Source organism: Tarenaya hassleriana, unplaced genomic scaffold, assembly GCF_000463585.1.
Source record: "Tarenaya hassleriana unplaced genomic scaffold, ASM46358v1 Cleome15, whole genome shotgun sequence".
NCBI lineage: Eukaryota > Viridiplantae > Streptophyta > Magnoliopsida > Brassicales > Cleomaceae > Tarenaya > Tarenaya hassleriana.
In genome coordinates, this window is record NW_010964923.1 from 2,121,039 (window position 1) to 2,141,202 (window position 20,164).

General features: G+C 37.1%; 4 protein-coding genes across 6 annotated transcripts in view; 3 read left to right on the forward strand and 1 right to left on the reverse strand.

The window, feature by feature from the left end:
- The window catches only part of LOC104808929 (protein ENHANCED DISEASE RESISTANCE 2-like), an 11,218-nt gene extending 8,202 nt beyond the window's left edge, over positions 1-3,016 (forward strand). For 2 of the 3 annotated variants that reach the window (XM_019202051.1, XM_010534782.2), the window contains exons 16-23: positions 197-372; positions 758-859; positions 1,227-1,274; positions 1,530-1,673; positions 1,763-1,858; positions 1,961-2,062; positions 2,341-2,459; positions 2,662-2,706. In XM_019202051.1, coding sequence (XP_019057596.1) covers positions 197-372; positions 758-859; positions 1,227-1,274; positions 1,530-1,673; positions 1,763-1,858; positions 1,961-2,062; positions 2,341-2,459; position 2,662 — 788 coding nt within the window. In that variant the 3' untranslated portion in view covers positions 2,663-2,706. The other variant, XM_019202052.1, reaches the window with a different exon arrangement.
- A 4,224-nt stretch (positions 3,017-7,240) lies between these two features.
- LOC104808930 (leucine-rich repeat receptor-like protein kinase TDR) lies at positions 7,241-10,615 on the forward strand. Its single transcript, XM_010534785.1, has 2 exons — positions 7,241-9,872; positions 10,088-10,615. Exons 1-2 carry the CDS (start codon positions 7,367-7,369, stop codon positions 10,393-10,395), a joined length of 2,814 nt encoding a protein of 937 aa, XP_010533087.1. The 5' UTR covers positions 7,241-7,366; the 3' UTR covers positions 10,396-10,615.
- Positions 10,616-11,248: 633 nt separating this feature from the next.
- LOC104808931 (DNA replication licensing factor MCM5) lies at positions 11,249-16,399 on the forward strand. Its single transcript, XM_010534786.2, has 18 exons — positions 11,249-11,609; positions 12,032-12,175; positions 12,450-12,629; positions 12,718-12,816; positions 12,901-13,037; positions 13,131-13,236; positions 13,471-13,605; positions 13,699-13,776; positions 13,892-13,996; positions 14,141-14,232; positions 14,341-14,473; positions 14,568-14,663; positions 14,877-14,971; positions 15,080-15,170; positions 15,512-15,621; positions 15,719-15,848; positions 15,955-16,056; positions 16,181-16,399. Exons 1-18 carry the CDS (start codon positions 11,337-11,339, stop codon positions 16,262-16,264), a joined length of 2,190 nt encoding a protein of 729 aa, XP_010533088.1. The 5' UTR covers positions 11,249-11,336; the 3' UTR covers positions 16,265-16,399.
- A 294-nt stretch (positions 16,400-16,693) lies between these two features.
- Positions 16,694-19,408, reverse strand: LOC104808932 (WD repeat-containing protein 76). Its single transcript, XM_010534787.2, has 5 exons — positions 19,190-19,408; positions 18,384-19,101; positions 17,714-18,120; positions 17,346-17,444; positions 16,694-17,095 (listed from the first exon to the last, which is right to left on the reverse strand). Exons 1-5 carry the CDS (start codon positions 19,318-19,320, stop codon positions 16,882-16,884), a joined length of 1,569 nt encoding a protein of 522 aa, XP_010533089.1. The 5' UTR covers positions 19,321-19,408; the 3' UTR covers positions 16,694-16,881.
- Between the last annotated feature and the right edge of the window lie 756 nt (positions 19,409-20,164).

The window sequence follows — 20,164 nt, forward strand, 5'->3', positions numbered from 1 at the left end:
AACAAGGTATAGAATTCCCTACACAACTTTTTTTTTTTCGCAAGTGGTTCAGATTTGAATTTTGTGATGATAGAAAAGAAAAGAATTGAGTTGTGTTTTCCTTTAGGATTCAATAACTTGATGTTCCTGTTTACTTCTTTTTACCAAAAGCAATGAGCTGTAAACCTGTAATAATATCATCTCTATTTGATATTAGCTCCATGTGCAAACAACGAGTTGGATGCTTGTGTTGATCCTGTGACCATCGATCTAAGTCAGTTCCAAGGATCCCTGCAGAAAGGGTTGGATGACAAAGATTCAAACTGCTGGTGTTCTCCTAGTGGCATGGGGTTTATGATCAGAGGAAAAACTTATTTAAAAGATAATGCAAAGGTGTGTTCTCGGTTCCTCTATGAAGGACAAATAACAAGTTTAAGCTTTTCCATCTCCTTTAATTTTGTTTTACAGTTGAACATACATTTGTTAGAGATTGTATTTATAAGAATTAAGGGCGTGCTTTCCCCTGCCATGTTACTGCCTTCATGTCGTCGACATGCCCACTTAAGTTTCACCTTTGGTTCTTATTCTCATATCCTGTCTTTAGTTTCTTTACATCTCTATATGTTCATTCCCTAAACTTAGGATTATTACCGCATGGGTTTGACAGATTTCTGATTCTGAACTACATTGTCCTTGAATCTGATGAACTGGTGATGCACTTTAATAAGGACTCCGGTAGAACTGTTAGTAATATGTCTTTTTGATAATATAATTTCAGGTGATGGGTGGGGAGCCTCTTCTCAAACTTATAGCAGTAGATTGGTTTAAAGTTGATAAAGCCGTAGATAACATTGCTTTGCATCCCAAGTGTCTTGTTCAGGTGCCATACTTTACCTAATTGTTTACTTTTGTATTTGAGCAGACCGAGAAGAACTATTATCATTCATTGATGGCCTCTTTCTTCTACACGAAAAAGATTGATCTGTTTTTTAATGTTCTCCAAAGCTAGATTTCTTTCTTCAAACAAATATCTTATAACACTTCTTTAGACCTTGCCATGGCCAAATGATGATTTGATTAACCAGTTTTTCCTCTGTCTTGTGGCTGAGGTTCGGGTACTAGTTTACATATATCCATGATATGTCAATATTTGGAAAATAAAGAAGGAAGCGAGCAATAATGATTTACTTCATCGATACTGTTGGTTTTTTGTATAATTGCTTGACTTGGACTTTTGTTATTTGCAGTCCGAAGCTGCGAAAAAACTACCGTTCATCCTCGTCATCAATCTCCAGGTTCGAATATTACACAACATAAGCTTTTATACATGAAGGCCTTGTCCAAAAGTATGCCTCAAACCACCCCAACATATGCAGAAACTGAATTCTAAGCTTTAAACAAAATCAGTCCGCCATTTTATAAATCTTCTTTTTGGTTAGTTGGTTTTCATAATTTTGTGTTATGTAACTTATCCATCTACTATTTCATTTACATGAGACTATAACCGCTTTCTCGGGAGTCTAAAACGTTTCTCTCTCTCTCTTTTCCAGATTCCAGCAAAACCCAACTATTGTTTGGTCCTATATTATGCTGCTGACAGGCCGGTAAATAAATCTTCATCGCTGGGAAAATTTGTGGATGGGAGTGACACGTATCGAGACTCGAGATTTAAATTGATCCCAAGCATTGTTCAGGTGAGTAAACTCCGCTTTGTATTCTTGTCTCTGAATTGGATTCATCTCAGTTTGATGTAAGAAAATGTGGGTTCGTAATAATCACACAGGGATACTGGATGGTGAAGCGGGCTGTTGGAACAAAAGCTTGCTTGCTTGGTAAAGCCGTAACCTGCAAGTACCTGAGGCAGGATAATTTCTTGGAGGTTGGTTTCTAGCATTTTCTCCTGTTATTTAGCCGAGATGAACTCGGGTTTCCATCAAAGATACAGAAGTTTTCTTATTTTCGTCATCTTCAATGGCTGCAGATCGATGTAGATATTGGATCATCATCTGTTGCAAGAAGTGTGATCGGTCTTGTTCTTGGATATGTCACAAGCCTGATTGTTGATCTTGCCATCTTGATCGAGGTCTGTGATTTCATGCTCGAATTCGGTTCAATTTCGATTTTTATTGATGAAAATATTTATTTTTCAAAGAAAGTTTTGGACTTTTGGTCTATCTTTTTTATTTGGTTCGGTTTCGGTATTTTCTATCCCTTTCTGTTCGGTTCCGGACTTATTTGTTATTCGGTTTGGATCGTTTATCTACCAAATTTACTACCTAGTTTTACCCAAGCAAGAATTCCTTCCTCTGTTTAATGCAATCATCACTCGGATTCGCTAAACAAAGAAACGTTCAAGTGCAGGGAAAGGAAGAATCGGAGTTGCCAGAGTATATTCTCGGTACGGTTAGGCTTAACCGGATTAAACCAGATTCTGCCATGCCATTAGAGGTTCGTCACTTCGAAACCGACCAAGAACCATGAAACAGATATACCAAACAATATGTACAAACAAGGATACCCAAGCTTGGATAGTCTAGTGGTGAGAGAACATGCAAAGCATGCTCTCATCCTGGATTCAAACCCAAGCGTGGGGAGGGCCATTCACATGGGCTTCCCCGGTCCTCTGGGAGATGTAGTCGGGACCAAAGATCCGGTGAACTTCCAGTTTATCAAAAAAAAAAAAAACAAGGATCATGCAACTGGCGTTTTAACTCGTCCAATTTTATTGACTTTTGCAGGGATGAAACTCTGCATTTACAGATTTGCAATGCAATCGTTACAAGAAATTCAATCTTCAAATTCGGTATCACAAATCTTCAATAGCTTCAGCTTTTAATTAAAAAAAAAAGAAGAAATAAACACATTGGCTAAAAAAAGATGTTCTTTAAGAAGGTTGTATCATCAAATGCATCTACTTATAAGCTACTCTTCCATTGTTGCATAACCTTTTTTTTTTTGGTAAAACATTTTTTTTTCTGTTTTGACTTTTACTGTATTAAACTTACGACCAATGAAATTCCAGAATTACCCCTGTTTATCGGGAAATGTGACCGTAGTAAGTAAGGGGATAAAATAGTCATTTCAGTGGCCACTCACGCGTGGGTACGTTTGAGTCATCACCTAATCCATTGCCCATCATATGATAAATATACAAAAGGGCAGACAAAAAGGGTGGTGATGGGAATGGAATCCGATTTAACAGGCTTAATTATTTTCTGTTTTTTTTTGGGTAAATTAAAAATTATACAAAACTATGATAGGTTCAATATATATAAAAAAAAAATTCTCCATGTGGGTTTGGATTTATGATTTTCAATAAGACGTCACCTATTTTTTCCAATTACGCTACTCCATTTGAAATAATAAAATTTCTAGTTTTTATTCCAAAATCATTTATTTTCAGACAAACGCAATCGAACATGACAGTCACTACACCACGGATCTTGTGTAAACGTGTAACTCTTTGAAAAACATATCTCAAATGTTATAAAATAACCGGAAAAAATTGAATGATTGAATTTAACACTCTTTTATGAAACTAGTGGTAGAAAACACTTTGGAAAAAAAACGTTTTTTATTGGTAGTTTGAATGATTAAACTTGTTAGATCTATTTACAAAGAAAATTAAAGTAAGGGGTATTAAAAGTTGTGATCTTTTTATATATATATATATATATATATATATACACACACACATTGGGTCGGTTCCTTTAGTGTTTCGTTATCTTTCGTTTGGTTTTAGTTCATTATTTATTGGAAACCCTATCTCTCACGTCACCATCAAATTTACATGCACGTCATTAAGCATTTCTTTTGTTTGTACTGTATGAAATTAAAATACACACACACACACACACACATATATATATATATATATTATATCACGGGAAACACGGCCCCCAAAGCTTAAGCCGCAAGTTCCTTTCTTGTGACTTTAATTGATTATGAATTATTCATTCCGAAATAATTTACTGAATTCTTTGTATCAACTTGAGCCTATTCGTACGTCAATTTAATGTATTTGACATTTTAAATAGATGCTCATTAGTTAGTCTCGAACATAACACTGAAAGATAATCGGGTCTTGTATCGTATGTTAACAGTATAATATTTCTGTATATATATATATATATTTATATATATGCATAATTTTATATAGATCAAATTTTTATAATTTTTAAACACATCCCAAACATAAAAGAGGATACAAAGCGTCAATCATCAACCATTTTATGTATAGTAAAAGATTTCACATCAAATGTGATGTCCTTTATAAGGAAAAAAAAAGTTTCTGCAATCTTTAATTATAAAAAAATATTTTTTTTCCCATAAAATCCGTGTTTGTTCCATACGTAAAATTCTCTCAAAATGTGTAATTGAAAAAGAAAAAAAAAGAAACGCAAAGGGATGTTTTTTTTTATAAATAATTTAAGAATAAAATTCAACCTGTCACTTACAATTCGGTCTATGTCGTTGAATAAAACCCTCCAACAACAACGAAACAAATACGTCTTGTCTTTGTGTGTACTTTCACAATTCATGCAATCTTTGTCGTTTCATTTGTTTGTATCTTCGCTTCAAAAAACCAACCCCATCTATCTATGTATACTATTACTAACTATATATATATATATATATATTCTATAATTTATAAAAACGAATAATATTATTATTTTGTAAAAGTGTTTAAACATGTTATAACACACAAAAACCCGTCATATGCACTTTTCGTCAATGCATTCATGTAACTTTGATTTCTCGTAATATTTTCTTTTTTAAAAATTTTGATTCTTATATACAAATCGAATTCAATCGAAGTGAATAATATGCTAATGTATCTAAATTAAATACAATTAAAAAATCGTTATTTTTAATAGATTTCTTTAAAATTAAATTAGTTAAATCTAAACCGAATCCAAGCAACGTATGGGAAGTATATAAACAAAACAAATGGGTTTTTTTTTTTACCAAAAAACAAAAACAAACAAACGAGGCACAAAACATTTAGAAATTTTTTTGTATCAAATTAAAAAATAATAAGAAAATGGAATATAATTTAAATGCTAAATATCCAGCCAATGTTTCAATTTCCAGCCAATGTTTCAATTTTTTTTTTTACAAATCACTTTTACCAAAAAAAATTCGATATCTCATGGAATATTAGCTTCACAATTTTCTATTCGCAAGATGTGAAACAATCAATCAAATATCTATCAAGTAGTTAGTGGGAGTGGAAAAGTATAAGTTCCATTCCATTCGAGGATAATATATTGTCAGAATATAATGATCTTTTTATATTTTTATTTTTGAATTTCAGAATCCATCTTTATCCCAAAAAATATTTTTAATAAGATTTGATTGATCCACATGAACTTTTATGATCTATTTTATTCTCCTATTGCTTTTTATTTTTATAATGATACTATATTCGTAGATAAAGACACGTAATTTAATGATTTGATTCATTATTCACAACGTTCACTTTGTTCTGCTCTGTGCCCTTTTTTCAAGAAAAAGCAGGAACCCTAATTGATAGATATTATTGTCAGTGAAAAAAAAAGATACGGTCGAAAAAAAGATGCTCTTTTGTTATCAATTTGTAAAATACTACAAATTCAAGAAAGTGAAAATTTCACAAATAAAGAAAACGAAAAAAAAGAAAAGAAATGGCCCTTCTTGTCTTCCACTTCCATAACAAAAAAAAAAAGCCGCCTTAATTCCATTAATACAACTTTTTATAAATTTTGTTTTCTCAATTATTGTTGTTTGATATGATTTTTTTTTGGACAGGAATTGTTAGATTATATGATCTGAATCGAAATGTAGTCCAAGGAAGTAAAGACCATAAAACGTTATAATATGAACAATCAGATGCCTTTCAATTAATTTTTTTAAAATTATATTCATTTAATTTTTTATCTTAAATATAATTAATATAATTCTGGTTCAATTTTATTTTCATCTTATTTTTCTAGTGGTAATCTTGTTTTAGATTGAATCAGATATTATCCAAAATATCATCCATTTGTTAAAACTACTTCTATATGTACTCTCTTCCATGTGTGACTATTATTAACCGAAATAACCGTATGGTCATATGGTGGTCACATTGATCATAACGTTAAATTTATCGTGATCACACCAAATCACCGTAGTCACACCTTACATATCATACTAATCACTTGATGAAATCATCGTAAATTTATCATTGTAACCAATGTGATCTATCATATGACCATATAGTTATTTTGGTCACATGGTCATATCTGAAGAAGGGTATGTGTATAAGTAGTTTTAGCAAAAAGATGGTATTTTAGATATTTTGCCGACTAAAATTCTGTTAGTTATATATTATTAGATTCCTAGTTTTATATCCTAATTTTTTTACTTTTAACAAACAAAAAAATCTAATGGATTTGAATGGAAAAAATATAAAAAATTTCGGAAGATGTTCAAATATTTTATATCTTATTTTGAATATATATAAAATTCATTAGGCACTTATAAATTGTTGAAGTATTACATAATTCCTGGGCTCACATATTAGGATCGATCCGAATAAATAGGTGAAATTCTATTAACGTTGTAATTTTATTAAATTCGTATAACAATGAAAAATGTTTGTCATAATTATTTCAAATTCAACTGCCAAATAGTGAAGAGTTTTGATTTCCAAAGATGCGATTATCCTCTAAAATGTGGTTTTGGAATGTGTTTTTCATTATAAACATTTTTTTTGGTATCTCTGATTTATATTATCAAATTTTAATTAACTGTACATATACAATGTATACATTTACTCAGTCAAAATATTTACCAATGACACTTGTCGTGTTACCTTTAATCGATGTAGTATTTATGAAATATCAGTACGGACGGGATACGCCGAGCCTCGTATTTATTAACATTCATTAAACTTTTGTAATATTCAGATAATAAATTTGCATGTAAATGATTTATGGAAATGGTAAGATACTTATTATATAGATATAATAAAATTGTTTTTATCAAGACAGCATATACAAATTAATGTTTTGTTCCTTATAAAAAAAACAAATTAATGTTTTGTTTGCTATTACTATTTATGGAATTTTTTCCTTACCTTTTAATAACCCCATTAGCCATAATTCAGCATTTTATTTTTCTTATTTACGTGAGACCAAAACTCAATTTTTTTTTTTTATAAAAATAAGTAAAAGAACCAATATATAATATTTATTTGTATATATTTAACAAAAATCAAAATTATTTTTCACGAGTTCCCATGAGCACAGCTTTTTCTCACCCAGAAAACGAAAGCATTTTGTGTAATCTAATCTTTGTTCTTTTCCACTCTTTCTTCTTCTTCTTCTTCTTCTTCTTCTTCTTCTTGGTTTGAGATCTTCACATGGAGAATACTGCCCATAAACTCTGGTTCTATTGCTTCAATCTTATAGTATTCATTTCCATTACAGCCTCTGCAACAGCTGTTTCAGCAGATGATCCTTACACGGAAGCTCTTCTCAGCTTGAAATCGGAACTGACCGACGATTCCGACAGTTTAAAGGACTGGTTCTTCTCTTCCGGAGATCCGGGAAAGCTCGCTTGCTGTTCTTGGTCCGGTGTCAAGTGCAACCAGAACTCCACTTCCGTTGTCGCCCTTAACCTCTCCGGTAAGAATCTCGGCGGAATCTTGTGGGGAAAACAGTTCGCCGTCTTCACCGAGCTCATCGATCTCAACATCAGCGACAACGCTTTTTCCGGCGAGTTTCCCGGTGATATCTTCAACCTCGGCAGCCTCAGAAGCTTAGACATAAGCAGAAACAACTTTTCCGGGCATTTTCCCGGCGGAGTCTCCGGTCTCGAGAATCTGGTCGTCCTCGATGCATTTAGCAACAGTTTCTCGGGTCCTTTGCCGATTGAGCTCTCTGATATGGAGAATCTCAAAGTGCTGAATCTTGCCGGGAGTTACTTCAGTGGGTCGATTCCTCGAGCGTACGGTTCGTTCAAGAGCCTCGAGTTTCTTCACCTCGGAGGGAATCTTCTCAGCGGGAACATACCGGAGGAGCTTGGTCTGGTCAGAACTGTGACTCACATGGAGATTGGTTACAACTCATATGAAGGCGTGATTCCATGGAAACTGGGCAACATGACTGAGCTGAAGTACCTCGACATCGCAGGAGCAAATCTCTCTGGTTCGATTCCCAAGTTCTTCAGCAATCTGACAAAGCTTGAATCTTTGTTCCTGTTCAGGAACCAGCTTTCAGGGCCAGTTCCATGGGAGCTCGGACACATCACCTCTCTTGTGAATCTTGACCTTTCCGACAATCAACTCACTGGTCCGATACCAGAGAGTTTTGCGGAGCTGAAGAATCTTAAGCTCTTGAGCCTCATGTACAATGAAATGACTGGTGCTGTCCCCGAAGGAATTGCCCGCCTCCCAGAACTGGACACTCTCTTCATATGGAACAACTACTTTTCTGGGTCACTTCCAAGAAGCTTGGGACTGAACTCAAAGCTCAGATGGGTTGATGTCTCGACCAACGGCTTTGTCGGTAGCATCCCAGAGGGTATTTGCTCGAGAGGTGCTCTCTTCAAGCTGATGCTCTTCTCCAACAATTTCACCGGAAGTCTATCACCATCTCTCTCCAACTGTTCCACCCTTGTCCGCATTCGTCTCGAAGACAATTCCTTCTCAGGTCTGATCCCTTTCCGCTTCCGCCATTTCCATGACCTCTCATACATAGACCTGTCCAGAAACAATCTAACAGGTGGGATTCCTCGAGACATATCAGAAGCCACAAAGCTAGAGTACTTCAATATCTCGAACAATCCCGGGCTTGGAGGCGTGATTCCACCTGAAATATGGTCCATGCAGAATCTGCGGAACTTCTCAGCATCCTCGTGCAACATCTCTGGCCATTTGCCTGAGTTCAGATCCTGCAAACCAGTTTCTGTCATTGAACTGAGCAAGAACAGCATCTCTGGGACTTTATCAGGATCTGTTTCCACTTGCCAAGCACTTCAGAAGATAGATTTAGCTGGAAATACAATGACCGGTCACATTCCTAAGGAACTCGCCCGTCTTCCGCGTCTACGAGTCTTAGATTTGTCACACAATAACTTCAGCGGTTCCATTCCGTCTTACAGGTTGTTTCAGACAATGGGTGAAGGCGCTTATGTCGGAAACGCAGAGTTGTGTGGAGCTCCTCTGAAACAGTGTCCTGCCTCTATGACAATGTTCAGAGGCAAGAACACAAAGAAGATAATGCCAGTTCTGGTTTCTTGCTTAGTCTCCATCCTGGTTATGGTAGTTGCACTTCTGGTTTTGCTCTATGTTCGCCATAGAAGCCGAGGCCATTGGAAGATGATATCTTTCGCTGGGCTGCCATGTTTCACGGCCGATGATTTCTTGAGGAGCTCTAATTCGCCGGAACATTCAGAAACGGTGTCTGAACTATCTCGGGCATCGGTTTTCAAAGCAGTTTTACCCACGGGAATAACGGTAACCGTGAAAAGAATCGAGTGGAAAGCCAGAAACATCGGTTTTCTGCTGAAAGTTATAAAGCAGATGGGAAATGCAAGGCACAAGAATCTGATCAGATTGCTCGGAGTATGTTACAACAATCATGTTGCTTATGTGTTGTATGATAACTTGCCTAACGGGAATATGGCTGAGAAGATTAGGACGAGGAGAGACTGGGGAACTAAGTTCAAGATCATCATTGGAATTGCTAAAGGACTCTGCTTCCTTCACCACGAATGCTACCCTGCAATCCCGCACGGAGATTTGAAGTCGAGCAATGTGTTTTTCGACGAAAATATGGAACCCCGGCTCGGGGAATTCGGTTTCAAATACGTCGTGCAGTTGAGCAAAGTCTCGGCCTTTTCGAAACTTTCCACAAGGAACACAGGTACTTGCATTCTTTTCATGCCAAGAACCACTGAAAACAGAAATGGATGTTCTTGAAAGTGATATATATCAGTAAAACTGCATGACCATACACACCCACACACGCATATACATACATGCATATATATATATATGTAGTAGATAATGCATACATACATTCGTCTGTTTCATCGGCATTCACCCATTTTCTAAAGCTTTCAATGAAATGCCGAGCAGACCAGATGAACGAGACGACAAGAACAGAGCTGAAAGCGGACGTATACAGCTTCGGAGAGCTCGTTTTCGAGATCCTAACGAACGGTAGGCCGATGAACGGCGGAGAAGTGACGCATAGAAAGCCGAAAGACGATCTTTTACGAGAAATATGCGAAGAAAACGGGGTCGGGCCGAGGGATTCAACGCAGGGAGAAGCTAAAAGGGTGGTCGAGGTTGCGATCCTCTGCACGAGAAGTAACCCAAGCGATCGTCCCTCCATGGAAGATGCAGTCAAGCTGCTGTCAGGACCAGGATCAAGAAGAATATGATAAGGAATCAGAATCAAAGTAGAGATGAGATAGCAGCATGAATCATTCCATTATATATATATATATATATATATATACAGTTTTCTTGGTTACTGGCTTCTTTCTATATGGTTATTATACGTGAAAGTGTTTTTTTGGCTGTAAAAATGGCTTCTTTATATGTTCTTTACAGAGGTTTTTTTGATGGTGTGAAGTTTATGAAGAGCATGGTTTGAGTTCATTTATATAATACGCCCCCTAAGTGTTTGGTCCGTAATATTTTTTTTAATAATATTTTTTTTAATAATCTCAAAGTTTACAGTTCGATTCAACTAAACCGAAAAGTTGGAAGTGAATATCTTTCTCTAAATGAAAACTCAAACTTAGATTGAGAAGTAGATTTAATTCATATTTTACCGGTTGAACTCTAAAAATTTATGGTACCATATAATTTTATTATAGTAAAATTCTTTTAAATAAATATATCTTTTGCTCAAATTTTAAAAAACTTTTTGGATAGTTTAGTACAAATTTGGTAATTCGGTTTAGTTTTTATATTGAATTGGATTTAATTTATTCGATTTTTATGGATAAAAGTAATTATTTCTCAAAGAATTGTTTGTTTTTTTGTTCAGGTGTACAGTTCGAATGGGTTAAGATCCGTTATTTTCGATTTAAAAAAATCATATTTAATTTTTATATTAAATTTAATTTATGTTTTGCTGCAACGGAAAATATTTATTTTATTTTGATAAGCCCATCTCAGAGCCCAAATAGAAAGTCGGCCCATCCGTTTTCCCGCCACATTCTTCCCGCTAAAATCCTTTGTCCGAGTTAACCCCTTCTCTTCCTCTGCCCACTTCTCCTTTCCCTCATATAGAGCAAACTGATCTTTTTTTCTTTTGTTTTTGAGAGAGAGAGAGAAAGATTAGGGTTTTGGAAGACGAAGAGAGAGAAGAAAAATGTCGGGATGGGACGAAGGAGCGGTGTACTACAGCGACCAGGCGCAGTTCCCGGAGGCGGGGGATGGGGTCGCCGGCGTCAGTCAACACACTGTCCTGACGAAGTTCAAGGAGTTTATCAGGAACTTCGAGATCGAACAGAACTGTTTCCCTTACAGAGAAGCTCTGCTCGACAACCCTAAGAAGCTTCTTGTCCACCTCGAAGATCTACTCGCCTTCGATTCCGATCTACCGTCCTTGCTTCGATCCGCTCCAGCCAATTATTTGCCTCTGGTATCACCCAATCTGCGTTAACCGATGAATTCATTTTACAAAAGCGATTCGATTGCTTTGGGGTTTGATCGAAGGGCTTGACACGTGGGAAATCAGATTTTCTTTTTTGGGGATATTGTCTGGACGGACCGACAAGTTATTCTCTTTCTGGGTTCTCGCGCTGACTCTTTGACTTTCGGGTTATAGGGTTCAGTGGCTGTTAAAGCTTTGTGCTATGATGAATTATTTGTTTCCATTTCCGGGTTTGCGTGTCCCATTTTCGATCTTCAATGTTCACTTGCAGTTTGAATTTTTTTATATGCCGTGGAATGATTCGTTTTCATTTCCGAGTATCTTAGGGCGGGTTGGATTTGCGTGGTCTTGTTTATGTAAAATTCCTTATGGCGCTAATCCTTGTGGTTTGAACTGGGTTCGTCTTGTAGTTTGAGACTGCAGCTGCAGAAGTGTTGGCTGGGTTAAGAATGAGAGAAGCGGGAGAAACAGGAGAAATGGTAGAGCCACAGTTAGGGGATGTACAGATTTTACTGACTTCGAAAGAGGACCCTGTCTCCATACGCTCTCTTGGGGTATGCTAGGTTTCTGTAGATTGATTTGAATCTATTCTCTGTTTGAAGAGGAACTTTGTATGAAAACGGGAAAAATGATGGCGTCTCCTAGCCTTAGAACTTATAAATAATGATGATGCAAGTTATGGGGTTATATATGACTGTGCCTTGTTACTGTTGAGGGTCTCTAACTTGTCTGATCGGAATTTTCCTTTCTGGGGCAATTGAGACAACAATAACTTTGTTATGTAGGTTGCTTTTTCTTTGTTGTTTGACTAGCTAGTTCTTCTGGCAGGCTCAATACATCTCAAAATTGGTGAAAATATCTGGCATCAGCATTGCAGCTTCAAGAGTAAAGGCAAAGGCCACTTATGTGTTTTTAGTATGTAAGAATTGTAGAAATACTAAAGAAGTTCCATGTCGTCCTGGGCTTGGTGGGGCAATTGTTCCTCGATCATGTGATCATATTCCACAGGTTTGTTTCACATACTTTCTTTTATTTCTCGGTGTTTCAATTTTGGTGCTATTCTTAATTTTGATAAGAACAACTGGATCTTGTGTAGCCTGGAGAAGAGCCATGCCCTCTTGATCCATGGATGGTGGTTCCTGATCGGAGCCAGTATGTAGATCAACAGACCCTGAAACTACAGGAGAACCCAGAGGTGTCAACTTTTGATTTTGTTGAATTATGCGAAATCTTTATGCTATTTGCACAAGTCTAAATATGATTTCATTTACTTTTGAAGGATGTTCCTACTGGGGAGCTTCCCCGAAACATGCTTCTTTCAGTTGATCGTCACCTCGTCCAAACTATTGTACCTGGAACAAGACTGACAGTAATGGGTATCTACAGTATCTTCCAAGCTGCAAGTTCATCTGCCTCGTAAGTACCATTATATATCAAGATGAAAATATAACATTTTTGTGTAAACCTGATCACATACTGATGTCTTTTTTCCTCTACTGTCTGATGCAGTCACAAAGGAGCAGTTGCAGTTCGACAGCCTTATATCAGGATTGTTGGATTGGAAGAAACATCTGAGGCCAGTTCCCGTGGTCCTGCTGTCTTCACTCCTGAGGAAGTTAGTATCAACTCCTTCAAAACTTTAATTGTTAGACAACCTGCCATATCATTTTACATATTACCAATACGTCTTCCTTTGCTTTATTCTTTTGGCTGTATATTGTTCTTTTGTTTACGTGTTCTGTCATATCCAAGTCGAACTGCCCGATCTATTGGAAACTTGGGAACGTCATAGGTTTCCAGTGTTATCGGTAACATTTCATTAATAATAATATCTTGATACTGCTTTCAGGAGGAAGAATTCAAAAAATTTGCTGACAGTCAAGATGTATACAAGGCAATTTGCTCCAAGATTGCACCTTCAATATTCGGCCACGAAGATGTGAAGAAAGCAGTAGCTTGTCTTCTCTTTGGAGGATCTAGAAAGGTACGATCCTTTGATTTCCCATTCCCCTTTGTGATTGTGTATGGGTGTACTTTCTGATATATGAACGTATGCGTGTATATATATGTAATGCAGAATCTGCCCGACGGAGTGAAACTAAGAGGTGATATCAATGTTTTGCTACTGGGGGACCCATCAACTGCGAAATCACAGGTATCTCTATTCTCTTTGGTGATTTTAATTCAACCTTCTATCCTGTTGCTTATAGCTTTAAAACAAAAGCCAGTATCGCTTCCCGTCTTAGAACCTCGATTTTGCTCTTTTGTAGTTTCTCAAGTTTGTTGAAAAGACAGCTCCAATAGCTGTTTATACATCTGGAAAGGGTTCATCAGCTGCTGGTCTTACAGCTTCTGTAATTCGAGACAGCAGCTCTGTATGTTCTTCATTTTCACATTGTTCTTTTTCTCTCTCTCTTATATGTGATTATTGTCCTACTTTTTTTTCTGTGATATTTTTTTAGATTAATTTTCTGTGGTGAATTTTATCTCATTTAATTCATACATTCGGTTCCATCCAGCGTGAGTTCTATCTTGAAGGGGGAGCTATGGTTTTGGCTGATGGAGGTGTTGTGTGTATTGATGAATTTGATAAAATGAGACCTGAAGATAGGTATTCTTCTTGACTTTGGATCTTCAATTCCAAATCATACAGCAGTCGGTCTATTTATCGTTATGCATAGTGGCTGAAATTTAGAAGGTACTTTTTCATTTGATCTAGGGTTGCTATTCATGAAGCAATGGAGCAGCAGACAATATCCATAGCCAAAGCTGGAATAACCACTGTTTTGAATTCCAGAACATCTGTGCTTGCAGCTGCAAACCCTCCTTCTGGTCGATATGATGACCTTAAGGTCTCAAGCCTGTTTCCTCTTATCGTTTTTAATTTGTTTTATCTTCTTTCCTCCTGCATTTTTCTCAGACAGATTCGTGTTGTTGGCTTTTCAGACTGCGCAAGACAATATTGATTTGCAGACAACAATTCTTTCTAGATTTGATCTGATCTTCATTGTCAAGGACATCAGGAAGTATTCCCAAGACAAGGTAACACCGAGTTCGATAGTATTGTACTACGTGACAGGTGGTGAACAGATATATGGATTTCATTTAAAGGCCGATAATAGAGAAGATAATTGTATTTGTTTGTTAGGCTTATTCTTTCATCCCAAGACGTATAAAAGAAAGAATGTTTAACACTTATAAATCATTCTTAGCTTGCTTAGAGATTTAATTGTTGGATTCCATTTTCTGGGGCAGGAAATAGCCAGCCACATCATAAAGGTTCATGCATCTGCTGACAAAATCTCGAGCGATAATGGAACAGCTCCTAAAGAAGAGAATTGGCTCAAGAGGTATATTTACATTCATGGGAGCAACTTAAATTTAATGTGAAGAGAAATTACCATGTAGAATATTAATATGTTAAAATACTGATACAGCAGCCTGTCTTGTTGCCTTAGGTATATCCAATACTGTCGAACAAGGTGTCGCCCTCGTCTCTCTGAAGCTGCGGCTATGAAGCTGCAGCAGCTGTATGTCAAAATCCGAGAGGTAATTTTCATATTCGAGTAATGTCAGCTGGCCTATGTTGCGAATTAATTCGAGAAACTACCTCAAGGTTGGATTTTGTCAAATTTATGGAACAACTTTTAGACGTTTAGTCTATCTGAATCTCATTGCCATGACACAATATCATTTCAATATGAACTTGTTCAGATGTGTTGACTTGCAGAATTTCAGAGGATATATACAATCCTCATTTAGTAGTTACTCGTATGAGTACTCCATTCTCCGGGTTGTTTTATCATCATTTGCGGAAACCTCAGAGATACTTTTCTGATCTTGAGCTTATGAAATGAAAGTTTTACTGATGGTATGCCTGGTTTTCGCAGAGTATGAAGAGAAGAGCACATGAAACAGGAGAGGCTGCCCCAATACCCATCACAGTTAGACAACTGGAAGCTATTGTCAGACTGAGTGAGGCTCTTGCAAAAATGAGACTGTAAGTAAAATTTTCTTAATATTCAATTATGTGCTTGGTAGTTGTTTCTGCTCAGAAAACTCGTTCCTTGAGATAATCATTGGCAAACTATCCCCAGGTCTCATGATGCAAATGAAGATGATGTTGATGAAGCCTACAAACTGTTTGATTCTTCGACGATGGATGCAGCAAGATCCGGAATAAACCAGCAGATCAACATCTCGGGCGAGATGGCTAACGAGATTAAGGTACTTGCTACCTTTTGTCACCAAAGGAAGTAAAGACAGATCAAAATCATTCCTGATATCATCTCATCTCTATTCTCAAAGCTTTTACATGTTCATTGCTAAACAGAAAGCTGAGACTCAGATAAAGAGGAGAATGGGGATAGGGGCTCGGCTATCAGAGAGAAGGCTTATAGAGGATCTGTCAAGAATGGGGCTGAATGATTCTATGGTAATTAGAGAGCTTCATATTTTTTTTTTAATATTGATCTTTTTGAAATGGACAATAAAAAGCATAGAATGAGAGAAGTGTGTTTTATCATATAATGCGTAAACCATTAATGTGATGACGTCAGGTGAGGAGAGCTCTTCTGATAATGCACCAAAGAGGTGAAGTTGAGTACCAGCGGGAGAGACGGTCCATTGTCCGCAAAGCCTGATTTTGTCTCCATCTCCTTAAGATAATCTTTAAAGAGTGCTTGCTTTGTAAAATGCTTTATATATACACTATACATATATATATATATATATATATATATATATATATATTAGTTTCTAGTCAATTGCTTTTGTTACAAGCAACATCCTTTAACGCTTCTGCGCTCCACTGTCAATTCGGTGTGATTCTCTCCTTTAGGCACGAAAATGATAGTCGACTACTTAATGCATATATTCTTTTTAGAAAAATATGTAAAACTTCAATAAAAATCTGAAATAGACTACTTCCCAACATAGAGATGATTAAAAGGCGCAATTTTTTTAATGGAAGACAATGTCTGCAACTCTTCAATTTATTTGATACATTATAAGATGTGCAATATAATAGTAATAACAGATCATAGATGCGAATTTATATCATTGGTTGACAATAAAAAAAAATCATACATTCCATTTTTTCAGTTGGAAATAACTACAAACTTGTTGCACATCTAATTATGAACGGCCAGGGGGACAAAAAAAACAACAACCATGGGATATCTCATGGCCAAAAGACTAATGCCTGTCTGAAACTTGATGAATTTGCCAAAAAGAAAAGAGAAGAAGAAGAAGAGTAAGCTTAGTTTGGAGACCAGACATAGACTTGGCCACCAGCAGTGGATCCTGCAAGCATGCCGACATTGAGAGGATGGGAATGGAATCTACACGAAATGGCCGACTCATTAGGACTCTGCAATGTCTTCACTGTTCTCTTTTCTGCTGTAGATATCACGTCCACCCCTCTTCCCACGTTCCCTATGAATATGTATGAATCATCCCATCCCCATATTCCCCTGCCATATCAACAAATTCACAAGTTTTTAAGCCTTTGGGGATAAATTTTGACAGAAAATTTTGCAGCAACATCAATTCTCTTTGCCGGTTTTCAACCCGAGAATCAGTCACATGGTTTGTTTTGGATCAAATTCCTGGAGGATAATTCAAAGATGGGAATACGATGACTAAACACATTCGCTTTTGCAATGAATGTTTGGCTGTCACATTAACACCCTGAGAAAAGAGCAAGTGCGTTTAAGCATATACCTGAAAGTAGAAATCCATCTACTTGTATGATTGTTGTGATCTATCATGGAGATATCTTCAAAATTGCTGCCGCCAAGTATACCCACATGGTTGTCAAAGCTACAAGGTCAAAACCCAAATAAGTTTAACATTTGATCATAGAGGAGAGGATTGACACACATGCAGTATCCTGGAAAGCTATATGAATATCAACCATTTTCTTGATGAACAGGGTTCACATTATTTCTTTACGGAAGTGTTTCAACCAAAACACCAACCATTTTCCAATGGAGCAAGGCGAGTTCTCAAAATGAGATGAAAGAAATGGAGCATATTCTTCCAATTACAAACAACATGAAAAGCAAGCAACAAAATCGTAGGGAATATACCTCGTCGTTGCGAGCGAAAGTCCAGAAGGCGAGAAATAAGCAGAGTGCACAGCCTTGCCATGTGTAAGGGTATTCAATGTCCTGGGCTCTTTGGCACCCATACGTCTCAAATCCCAAAGGCAAGCAGTCCCATCCGAAGAACTTGTAGCCATGATGTAGGGCTTTTGTGGGTTGAAATCAACAGAGTTAATCCTGCCTTCATGTAGGTCCCACTGGAAGGACGATTTTCCTGCTCTAAGGTCCCACACATTGAACCCTCCAGCTCCCTCGCCAAAATATAAGCTTTGTTCATCCTCTGGGCGTTGCGAAAGGGAATATACAGCATAACTGCTGGAATATACCAGATCAAATACAGACTTTTCGGCATCCATTAACCGGATGAAACCACCATAACAGCTGGTTATGACCTGCAATCATATGCAAGAACAAACAATAAACACGAGATGCCATACACACAAACAAATACGGTTCTACAGCCTTAGTTTCAAACCTATTACGCATTTTTTTATTTATCACTCTTTGAAAATCCTTGAAATCCGAATCTAATTCTGGTATATCAGAATCATGAGGAAGATAAACAGAACATTCTAAGCAGTTCAACGTGACCAAAATTGATTGGACTTTGTAAAATGAATGAAGACAGCAACGGAACTGAAGTCGTGGAACTTGCCTTCGATAATGAGCTTCGCTGAAACAAGATAGATGAGACAGGGGCACTGTGAGGGTGGTACAGATATATTCCATCTTCCTCGTCCTTGCTATCCAAATTCCAGAACCCTATATTCCCCAATTTATCCCCAGCTGCGACCATATTGACATCAGCACAAGGTAAGAACTTCACAACAAATATCCTCCCGGGCACAACACGTGCTACATTTTTGGGTTCTAAAGTCAGTGATTCCAAATCAAGAGCATTCCTAGACTCGCTGTTCTCACACTTAATTGGAAAAACCACACGTTCGTTCTTGGCAGAATCACAAGAGGAATCTAAATCTTCACATTTGACAACACTAGATGCGCGACCAGGACTCCGTGTACATCTTCTAAGTTCTTTACTCACCGGAGATGCATCTCTAGATTCCTCGTCCTTACAGATAGAATCACTTTTTACTTTAACACTTTTCCCAAGATCAGACTTTTTCGCAATATCCAGAATGGTGTCAACGAATTGCCTGTCTGAACCCCACCCATCATAAGCATCTTCGAAGGCTAATGGACCCATTACAGTGGGCGATTGCTTCGGAAAACTGACAGATTTGGGAAATTTATCGTCGGTTAAACCACCTGAATCTGGCTTCAATCCTCTAGTGCGGAGAGACCGACGGATAACAATCGGAGTTTCAGGTTTGCTTTTCTTCTCCGTTGATTTGTACGATTTGCACTCGACTCTGCGCATCGGAAAAACAAGAAGATTCAAAATCAGGGCTTGGGACATTTAAGTTGAAGGGTTACAAAGGAATAAGAGAAGGTACAAACCTTCGACGTTTGGTTGCAGCGGAGAGGAGAGAAGCTTTAGCGTGGATCTTGAGAGCAGCCATCATTTCATCGTTCCGTCTGATGTTCTCCAATCTTCTGCGCTCGTACTCTGTCAATTTCTCATTCGCCATTGGAGCAAACGAAGAAAGAACAGGGACTCGGCGTCACGCAGAGAGAGAGAGAGAGAGAGAGAGAGGTAAGAGAGAGAGATTTCGGGGAGAACAGAGGCTGACATGTCGAAACCCTAGCGACGCTTTAAATGTATTGGGCGGCGTAGGCGGGAGAACCCCTTTTGGCGCGAAAAGAATGTCGGCTATTATGACTTGCCACGTGTCTTCTAAAATTAAAATTATGATTTAGTGTTTAGTTTAATTGCCCAATGAGCATAGAAACAATCTAACCATGGTTTAATAGTCCTATTTGTTTCCTGGCCAAATAAACACATGCACGAGTTGCGAGTTTACGCTCTCTTTTTTTTTTCTTTCCCTGTATTGTACAAACTGCCAACCGAGCTAGCCTGACCCGACACAAGCCTGTTCGAGCCCGACCCGACACGAGCCTGTTCAAGGGTTTTGTGTTAGGATTCAAGTCGACCCAATTTTTTTCGAATCTAAATCACTAAATTCAAGGTCCAACTCTATATATTTCAGGTTTAGATATTATTTTATTTATTTTTTAAAATTTTGGATTTTCAGATTGCTCTGAAGTCGGATCTGAATCAAATCCAATAGTCCGAAAATTTTCGGATCTAAATATATCGGTCTGAAATCCACTATTTTAAGACCGAACAGGGCAAGACATCGGATTTCGAACCAAATTTAACACCCGTAATACAAACCCATGACACAATATATATTTAAAAAAAGACATATATATATATAACCACCCCTCTTATTGTTCTAAATAAAATTTATTCAATTCAAAATCAATAGCTGAAAAACTCAAAATTCCGGAAAATAAAAATAATATTTTCTT